Source organism: Cyprinus carpio, chromosome B20, assembly GCF_018340385.1.
Source record: "Cyprinus carpio isolate SPL01 chromosome B20, ASM1834038v1, whole genome shotgun sequence".
Lineage (NCBI taxonomy): Eukaryota > Metazoa > Chordata > Actinopteri > Cypriniformes > Cyprinidae > Cyprinus > Cyprinus carpio.
In genome coordinates, this window is record NC_056616.1 from 8470357 (window position 1) to 8481016 (window position 10660).

General features: G+C 35.3%; 1 protein-coding gene across 1 annotated transcript; it reads left to right on the top strand.

Annotated features, from left to right (window-relative positions):
* Positions 1–1787: 1787 nt before the first annotated feature.
* Positions 1788–8481, top strand: LOC109063615 (proteasome subunit alpha type-6-like). The gene is made up of 7 exons (XM_042746584.1): positions 1788–1971; positions 2821–2915; positions 3220–3301; positions 3384–3539; positions 6736–6914; positions 7992–8086; positions 8319–8481. The coding sequence occupies exons 1-7, from the start codon at positions 1896–1898 to the stop codon at positions 8374–8376; spliced, it is 741 nt and encodes a 246-aa protein (XP_042602518.1). The 5' UTR covers positions 1788–1895; the 3' UTR covers positions 8377–8481.
* The last annotated feature ends 2179 nt before the right edge of the window (positions 8482–10660 follow it).

Here is a 10660-nt window from a genome sequence, read left to right on the forward strand (position 1 = left end):
TAAATAGCTCTTTCTTTTTGGGTGAACTATATTTTAACACCAATTCTAAATCTTAGTTTGTAATCAATATTATTTGTACGAATCTCTTGCTGTAACAGAAGTGACTTCATTCACTCTTTTCATTACAGATTAATAAAATGGGAAGTGGTGACAGGGACTTTTCTTTTGGTGATTAAAAATGTCATTGATCTTTGATTTATCTCTTTTCACACATTCTCGATTTATAGTCATTATTTTCCATTTATAGTGGCTTTATTTTGGACAGTGACCATTATGAGTGTTCTGGTATTTACACGCTTCCAGATTCACACCATCGCACAACTCGATCTGCGCTGGTACCTGTGGAAAGACTGTGAGAGAGCAGGAAACGGCTCTGACATACTCCCACAGTTTAACTCTCCGAAGCTGAATCTGGGTCACAAGGGGATTTCAGTGTGGTAGCTGTTTTAGAAATAGCCCTGTTTCTCTCCAATTTATGCACTTCAAATATTTTGGTACATTTCTTTTCTGCTTTTGTCTGTGAGAAAAACACCGCTCTATTACTGGGCTGAAATTAATAAAAATGCACGTCTAATGCTTCTTTTTTGCCTGATCTACATGCCTTAAAGCATTTAATTTCTCTGCATGAGCTATTCTTCTAAGAATCAAATACCAAAACCTAAAGGAAGTGAGTTGAGATAAGTTTGAACCATTTTCTCCGAAACAGAACATTCTTACAGATAAGATAAGAAAACATTCACAACCGTGTGGTCAGCACCTTCCGAAATGTCAAGTCAGGACAGCCAAACATGCACCTCAGAGGTCTGGGGTCAAAAACATTTCACCTCAGATTCATAAATCTGTATGTATGAGATAAAAATTTGTTTTTCTTAACTCTGAGGTAGTTTTATCTTTGATAAGATTTATAAGGTCCGAAGGTCTATTCGGAGAAGATGCACAGTGTGAAAAACAACCACAAATAATATATGTGTGATCAGTTTTTAAATCAGTTAATTAAATGTTCTAATCAGAGTTTAAAGAGGGTTTATAGAGGTTCAAATTTTTATAGAGTGGCGATATTTATGTTTTTGCAAAGTTTTCCGAGCACTGGAAAAACACTTTGGGTTAATTGCAATGAAATTAAACTGTATTAGTTTAAATTTATAGCAAATGAGTGCTTTTTGATAGTAAGCACATTTTCTTTATATGTACATTTTAATAATCACTTATATTGTCTTTAAAATATCTAGTTAAATTCTTCTGCGAAATGTTCTTTCAAGAATTTATGGTAAACAAACAAAAATAAATAAATACATTTATGGCAAAGTTGCAATTTAGGGCATTTAAAATATATTGGCTTGGTGGTGAAAGCATTGCCTTTTAAATGGCTCTAAATCTACAGGCCTGGTGGTGAAAGCATTGCCTTTTAAATTATATATAATTACACACTATAGTTAAATTATAAACAAGAAGGCCTACTTTTGGGGAACGAATAAAAATAAGTGTTATTGCATCATAAAAAATTATTAAAACAATTATTTAAAATGCACTTTAATGTAATACTTTTTAATTTGACATTTTCACAAAAAGCCTACTTAAGTGCGTTAAAAAACATAGTCATGGAAGTAGCCAACTCTCTCTTTAAGTACACTTATATTTATATGGCCTTTTATTTCATCAATATTATATTATCTTCAAGTACAGTTAAAAAATGCAACATAAATTAGCGGGCCGACACTTTTGTAAACAGAGAAACACATTATGTAACAAAATTGAAAAAGTGGCTGCACACCTCCGAGTCCGACAGTGACCCGGAACAACAATCCACTGCTTCCGGCTCATTCGTTCTGCATGTCGCTGTCCTGTGTAGTCTGCAACATTTTTTGAATTTTACTGTTAATACATTTCTTCTAAACATGTCCCGGGGTTCTAGCGCGGGGTTTGACCGTCACATCACCATCTTTTCCCCGGAGGGAAGACTTTACCAAGTAGGTGAGTACGGAAGACTTTATCTGACTTGAATAAGAGCTAGTAAGTGCACAGTCATGTCTCCTACAGAGCAACTCACGTTCACTCTCTCTTACACCAGCAGCTAGTATAAACTCACATTATTATTATTATTATTATTCTGTCACGTAAAATTTCTTTTAGTCTTCTAGTTTTTATATATAAAGTCTAATTTAGTCTAGCAGCTAGACCGTTAGCACTAGCCGAGAGTGAGTGAGGGAGAATAAGCTCAGTGAGGTTTAATGTAATAATTCTATCAATCACACATTTACTGATTTCGATTTATAACTGTTTTCTAAATGTATAGCAATTGGTCTACTGAAACAGTGACGTGTATTGATGCATATGTTGCTAAGGCACCAACAAATTGGTTGATGACGTCTTCTTTACAAATATTTGCCATGGCAACCGCAGTTTCCGCCAGTTTTGTTGAACAGTTTATGTAAACAACTTGGCATTAACAATACATCTTTGAAACAGCGCGGTAGTATCAGGTGCATAAAAAGCATTAATAATTAAAATAATGATGAACATGAATAAATAAAATCAAAGGACCAGAATTTTTCTTTTAAATCGTGTTTGATTACATTTTTATTTTTCCTCGTGGATTTTGTATACGCTTGTAAACTACGCAAACTACTGTAGTTAGTAGTACATTGTTTTGATTGTTAAAACATAATCGTAGAATATTATATTTCTTTTAAACAGTCTGAGAAGCAGTTTTATTTTCTATTGAGTGTTGAAGCTTATTCCCATAGAGAAATGTGCCAGATTTTGAAATAAATTTGCTAGTAACTTTTAACCTTTTAAATCACTTTTATGAAATGTTTCCAGAATATGCATTCAAGGCCATAAACCAGGGTGGTCTGACATCAGTTGCTGTTCGGGGGAAAGACTGTGCAGTAGTCGTCACACAGAAAAAAGTCCCAGTAAGTCTGCCGTCATGTACCCATGTTCCACCGAAATTAGGCCAGGCTGTCTGAGAAACATCTCTCAATCGCCCGCCGTTTCACTGACTTGAGAAATAAACGATGTTGTAATACGCTATGTTATAACCTGCCCACAAATAAAGCAACACATACAAACATTGATTTGAATTGGTTTTAATTGAGAATGTCTTTTTTTTTGAGAGGAAACATGCAGAACTGTTGGTGGAAAAGGTGTTGTTATTAATGTTACTGGTAAGTTGAGTTCCAGTGGTGCTGGTGATCTAAGACCGTCTGTGTTTTCCAGGACAAGCTGCTGGATTCATCCACTGTCACACACTTGTTCAGAATCACAGAGAACATCGGCTGCGTGATGTCAGGAATGACAGGTGCAGATCTCATCCACACAGTCATGTTCACGATGTCTGCTGGAACCGATGCGCTCACTAATGTCTTGTGTTTTGCATTCAGCTGACAGCAGGTCTCAAGTGCAGCGAGCTCGCTATGAGGCCGCCAACTGGAAGTACAAGTATGGTTATGAGATTCCAGTAGACATGCTTTGTAAAAGGATCGCTGACATCTCTCAGGTTTATACACAGAATGCAGAGATGAGGCCGCTCGGCTGCTGTAAGTCAACACTCGCTCAATTATTAACTCACACATAAAGGGGGCATGTCATATTTTTTGTTTCAATTTTCACTTTTCAAGGTTTTTGTGCCAAAACAGTCCTTAGTCAAAAAGATCTTAAATCAGAGCAGAGAGTTTTACATTTATAAAATCATGGCATTAAATGTTGCATGTTTTCAAAACATTTATATATTTTTTTTCCCCAATACGAATATCTAAACATCCGTGAATCAAGATACATTTACATGAAATGAAACAATAAGATATAAAGTCTTGTATTCTGAGAAATTGAACTAAATAAAGTGAGTTTAAGCTTGGAACGAGAACCAGTATCTGTCAGTGGCATCAGAAGACATGTTTCCCCTTGAATAAAAAACATTTCTCTGAGCTTATTGGCAGATATTTGTTCTTGTTTTAATCATACTCTCACTTCATTTTGATAATTTTCACAGAAAACAAGTTCTTATCTTTTGTCATTTTGCTTCTGAAGTAAATCTTGATTTGAGAATCTATAAGCATTTGCAGTGGAAAACAAGATACTGAGAACAGTATCTTTCTTTTTTCTTTTTTTTTTTTGCAAAAATACAGAGAACATCTTTTTTTTGCAGTGTGTAAACATTATTTCCGTATTTAGTGGTTGGAAGCAGATGTATTCAAGTCTTAAGTTATTTTTGTGAAATTAATTAAAAGTAATAGAGATCTGTTGGAAGTTGTATTTTTTTATATTTTTGTATTTTAATGTATTTTTGTTAAAGTTTCAGTATTTATTTATTTTTTCTCATTTTATTTTATATATATATATATATGTATATGTATATGTAGTTTTATTTCCATTGATGAATGGTTTGTTAAAATCTGGAATCTGAGGGTGCAAAAAAATCTAAATACAAAATAATTTTGACCCATACTATGTATTTTTGGCTATTGCTAAAAATATACCCCAGCGACTTAAAACTGGATTTGTGGTCCAGTTAACACTGGACTTCAAGCAACTTGGGCTATGAGCTTCTCCACCCTTCCTCCAGACTCTAGGGCCTTGGTTTTCAAATGAAATACAAAACTTGCTCTCATCTGAAAAGAGGACTTTGGACCACTGGGCAACAGTCCAGTTCTTCTTCTCCTTAGCCCAGGTAAGACGCCTATGGAGATGTTGTCTGCGGTTCAGGAGTGGCTTAACAGAGGAATACGACAACTGTAGCCAAATTCCTTGACACGGTTGTTTGTGGTGGCTCTTGATGCCTTGACCCCAGCCTCAGTCCATTCCTTGTGAAATTCACTCAAATTCTTGAATTGATTTTGCTTGACAATCCTCATAAGGCTGCGGTTCTCTTGGTTGGTTGTGCAACTTTTTCTTCCACACTTTTTTACTTCCACTCAACTGTCTGTTAACATGCTTGGATACAGCACTCTGTGAACAGCCAGCTTCTTTGGCAATGAATGTTTGTGGCTTACCCTCCTTGTGACGGGTGTCAATGATTGTCTTCTGGACAACTGTCAGATCAGCAGTCTTCCCCATGATTGTGTAGCCTAATGAACCAAACTGAGAGACCATTTTGAAGGCTCAGGAAACCTTTGCAGGTGTTTTGAGTTGATTAGCTGATGGGCATGTCACCATATTCTAATCTGTTGAGATGTAGGGTGCCTTTTGGTGTCCTATACGTAAATAAATAATTTGCCATGATAGCTTAACCTAAAAATGACTATGAAAGGGTGTGTTATATATTAGGTTAAGTTTTTATATTCATAACAAAAGCATAACTTGGCTCTTTAGATACATTTTCTAGATTTATTTGTTTAGTTTTTTGTAAGAGGATGCGTGTTATTTTGCTATGTCCTATGCACTGCTCATTAAATTTGAATGATAGTAGAATATTGTCAAATCATAAAATTAAAAAAAAAAATTCTATATTTTGGTAAATAAGAGATTACTCAGTTTATTGTTTATTGATCATTTGATAATAAATATTTTTGATTCTATATTCTGTATTTTTACTTAATTAAAAGAAGAGTTTGTCCATGTCCATTGAATAGTTGTCCACCCTGTCGTATTGGGGAATCCGCCCCTTTAAGGAAATGTCATACTCTTTAGTGACATCAGGACAACAGATTTTTTGTCTCTTCAGTGGCAGGATTTTGGTGAGCAAGTTGGTGACTTTTCAGCTGACAAATTTTCTTCGTATGAGTTTGCTTACTTGCTAAGCCAAAGCGTAACATGTCCACCCTGTCTGCATAAAATATGCCAAAAGTGGTTAGAATACAGTATTTTCAAAATATGTACATTTAAATATACCAAATTCTCTTCAACAACCAAATTAAATATTTAGCTAGTCACAGTTTGTTGTAAGCTAATATGCTAATTGAAGCTCAAAATGTCCACCCTGTCCTTGTTCTAAAATGTACACCCTGTTGGCCACCTAGACTTGATAGAGTGGACATAAACATGACAGGGTGGACATAGCATTCATTTGTAGTTAATATTGCTTAGAACTAAAATGAATGGGGGGGGGGGGCGTATATCAATTTGATTGAGTATCTAATTTTTTATAATTATTATATATTTTTTTTAACAACCCTGTTTCGGAAAGGGACTGTAATTCTAATTGGAGTAGAAGGGCAGTTGTTAAGCATATTTTATAAATTAATTGTATTCTGAAGCACAGTATCAAAAACTTCAGTGAGATATTAGAAAAAGAACTCTGATCAAAATTAGAGAACACTTACAAGAACCTACAAGTTATTGGTGTTAATTTGGCACCTGGTGCTAATTTCCTTAACTGTATGACAAACCGTTTTTAACTGGCAACATGCCTCCAGTTTTCACTGAGATTGTAAGATGACAAGTGCGTAAAGAAGGAAAGGTGGAGGAGGAAGTGTCATGGTTTGAGAGATGTTTACTGCAGCAGAAGTTGAGCCTCTTATACAGAAACATGGCTTATACAGAAACATTAAAATGTTTATCAGAACCTCCTTCAGCAACATGCGGTTCCTTTCCCTGTGTTACCTTCCATTTATTATTTAAATTTCCTTTACTTGGTTTTAAAAGGTGTTACATTTACCTTTTATAATACCTGCTGAAACCCTGTTAAAAGAAGTACAACAGCGTACAGCCTCAAGCTTTAATATTGCATGTTGGTTGTTTGTGCACAACTTGCTGTACAAAGTTCCTTTATGTGTTGTGTTGTCCTGTCTTTTCCAGGCATGATTGTAATTGGTGTAGATGAGGAGCTCGGGCCACAAGTGTATAAGTGTGACCCAGCCGGTTATTACTGTGGCTTCAAGGCCACGGCTGCAGGTGTCAAGCAGACAGAGGCTACAAGCTTCCTGGAGAAAAAAGCGAAGAAGAAACTTGACTGGACCTTTGAGCAGACAGTTGAGGTACAATCAGAATTCAAGAAATCATTTGATAAAACTTCATCAAAATGAATTCCAGCTGTTAACATCACCCACATCTGCTCCCCAGGGTGTTTAGTAGATCTTTATCTAGTCAACATAGCACTGGTTCTTTGGAATGTAAATAGCAACTTCCTCTAAACTTGCTTTGCTCAATAATGTACTTAAAGATATTACAGAAAGGATTGGTTATATATGCTTGATTGCTTCATTTATTACACAATTTCTTTGTAAACAGTATTGCTAATCTATGTATTTTGAAACTTTTGAAACAAGGGAAGGTTATATCAATAAACCGCTAGCTACTTAAAGGGATAGTTCACCCCAAAAAATAATTAATTACTCTCATGTCGTTCCAAACCCCTAAGACCTTCATTCATCTTCGAAACAAAAATAACGACTTTATTCAACAATTTGTCTCCTCTGCGTCACTTTATAGCGCCATTTTGGAGAGTGTCACATACATAAACAACGTATGCAACGTATGTACGCGGATACATTGTTTACGTTCAAATCAAAGCGTAAACACAGAACAGCTTACGTTGTTTACGTGTGTGATACTTTCCAAAATGGCGCTATAGGGTAAGGAGACGAATTGTTGAATAAAGTCATTATTTTAGTTTTCTTTGCGCACAAAAAGTTTTCTTGTAGCTTTGTAAAATTACGGTTGACCCACTGATGTCACCTGGACTATTTTAACGATGTCCTTGCTACGTTTCTGAGCCTTGATCGTGTTAGCATCCTTGCTGTCTATGGAGGGTCAGAGAGCTCTCGGAATTCATCAAAAATATCTTAATTTGTGTTTCGAAGATGAACGGAGCTCTTTCAGGTTTGGAACGACATGAGGGTGAAAAATTAACAACAGAACTTTTTGAAACTTTTGGGTGAACTATCCCTTTAAAAATGAAATAATAATTAATTTACACTAAAAATTGATTTTAGGATGTGCTACTTTAACTATTTTATATACATCCTAAAGCCAAACATTTATTTTTACTGTATTATCTGTGTGTTTCATGTTGAAAAAGTAGATTTGCACTAATAAACCATTTCCATCCACAGACGGCGATCACTTGTTTATCAACCGTTCTGGCAATCGATTTCAAGCCATCTGAGTTGGAGGTAGGCGTCATCACAGCAGAGGATCCGAAATTCAGGTGGGTGGAAGAACCGTGTTCACCATCTACACGGAGAGATCTGCCCTCTGTTCTACAGAAAATCACTTCTAGAAAGGCTTCAGTATTGATATTCGTCAAATGATGCAACATGGCTCATTTATGTCACATTTGACGTGTCCGAATGCCAGATGCGTATTATAATTAGAACACACGGATCATATTTTACACTGTTGTGGCACCTACAATGACTTGCTCGTTTGCTCTGTTCCAGGATTCTGTCAGAGTCAGAGGTGGACACTCATTTGGTGTCTCTGGTTGAGAGGGACTGAGATCTCCAGGGTGCTGCTCACAGTATTAAGATACGTAGGATCCCGTTCTGAGCTTTTGTTCTTATGTAAATTCCCTGTTCCATTAAATACATTTTGAGAAAAATATTGTTACGCTTCCTGCTCTGTTTCTTTCGCTTTTTCTTCTTGTGTAGCAGGAGTGAATGTTTTACTGGGGGAGTCCCCATCATGCACATCTTTCGTTTTAACTGCATCCTGTGTGTTTTCCCTTGCTGATTTGACAACAGGGAAATCTTTTACAAACCTGTTTTTCATTTCGTGGAATTCTTTGTGGACTTTGAGCATCTTAAGTGTGACAAGAGTCAATTAGGGCAGACTAGAGATCACGCAAGGAACGTCAAACACGTGCTTTTGAGTTTAATCACACTGATGATCTGACGCGCCCTCATTCTGTAGTTTAAAGTGTTTTTTCCTAACCAGATAAAATGTTCATTTCTGAGGAATTCTCATAGTAAATCTGGTCCGCAAATACATGTTTGATAAAAAAAAAACCATAAGACTAGAAATTAATTAGAATAAGTAATTAATACTTTAAGTAAGGATGCATTAAATTGATCAGAAGTGACAGTAAATACATTTCTAATGTTACAAAAGGTTTATATTTTAAATCAATGTTCTTTTCAGAATTCAGAATCCTGAAAAAAGTGTTTCACTGTTTCCATAAAAATATTTTCAACATGGAAGATACAATGTTTCTTGAGCAGCAAATCAGCATATTAGACTGATATCTGAAGGATCATGTGACACTGAATACTGGAGTAATGATGCTGAAAATTCAGCTTTGACATCACAGGACTTAATTACATTTTAAAATATATTCAAATAGAAAACGGTGAATTTAAATTGTAATATTTCACTATATTACAATTTTTTTACAATTGTATTTTTGATCAAATAAATGCAGCCTTGTTGAGCAAAAGAGACTTCTTTCACAAACATTTAAAAAATATAGATGTATAAACATATATACATAACACACACACACACACACACACACACACACACACACACACACACACACACACACACACACACACACATATATATATATATATATATATATATATATATATATATATATATGTGTGTGTGTGTATATGTGTATATGTATATATATATGTATATATGTGTGTGTGACCCTGGACCACAAAACCTGTCATAAGTAGCTCAGGTATATTTGTCCCAATAGCCAACAATGCATTGTATGGGTCAAAATGATCGATTTTTCTTTGATGCCAAAAATCATTAGGATATTAAGTAAAGATATTTTGTAAATTTCCTACCGTAAATATATCAAAATGTAATTTTTCATTAGTAATATGCATTGCCAAGTACTTCATTTGGACAACTTTAAAGGCGATTTTCTCAATATTTTGATTACTTTTGCACCCTCAGATTCCAGATCTTCAAATAGTATCTCAACCAAATATTGTCCTAACAAACCATACATCACTGGAATGCTTATGTATTCAGCTTTCAGAAGATGTATAAATCTCAATTTCAAAAAATTGCCAGACATTGTGGTCCATGGTCACACACACGCGCATATATATATATATATATATATATATATATATATATATATATATAGAATGGAGTTGGAATTCACCTCTCACCATGTGACAGTGATGAAGATGATTACGCTGTATGTCACATTGAAATCTTTCCAATGGTTTTAATAGTATGATACTCATTGTCAGGAGAACAAAGCTATGGAATTTCCCTAAAATTCATGATCCCTGGCTCATCCGTCTGCAGAAACATGATTAATATCCTTTTTAAAAAAATAAATAAAAGTGCTATGACTTCAAATTAGGTGGCGATCTGAATAATTCATAAATTGCACTAATCCATCATTTGTTTATGGATGATCTATTCATACAGACACACACGTAATGTAATCCTAGCAATGAATATATAATGCTTATGAAGCTCACTCCTCTAGTAGCCGGGTCTTCATTTCTCTTTCTTGTGGGGAACTTCATACTGAGCGTGAGTCAGATACTCATGACTCCACTTTAGCAGACCCAAGGAATTTTATTCAAACTATAGTGACGCATCTACGTGACTCATGCGTTCCAGAAAGGAAATGATACGGTTACTGTACACACTGAGGGCTTTTTTTTTCTGAACCGCCACTATGGGCTGGTATTCCCACCGCAACAGGAGTTTACATGTTCTTTCACAAGTTTCACAACTCAGAAAATTTCCAAGCCTTCTGAAATCACTCCAGCACATTCAATACAAGAAACACCCCGACTCAGAA

Bases quoted from the DNA above. Each gene is read 5' to 3' on its own strand.
- LOC109063615 (XM_042746584.1), top strand. From the start codon at position 1,896: ATGTCCCGGGGTTCTAGCGCGGGGTTTGACCGTCACATCACCATCTTT. The intron at 3,302-3,383 runs GTGCAGATCTCA...TTTTGCATTCAG, and splicing joins CGTGATGTCAGGAATGACAG to CTGACAGCAGGTCTCAAGTG. The intron at 8,087-8,318 runs GTGGGTGGAAGA...GCTCTGTTCCAG, and splicing joins GCAGAGGATCCGAAATTCAG to GATTCTGTCAGAGTCAGAGG.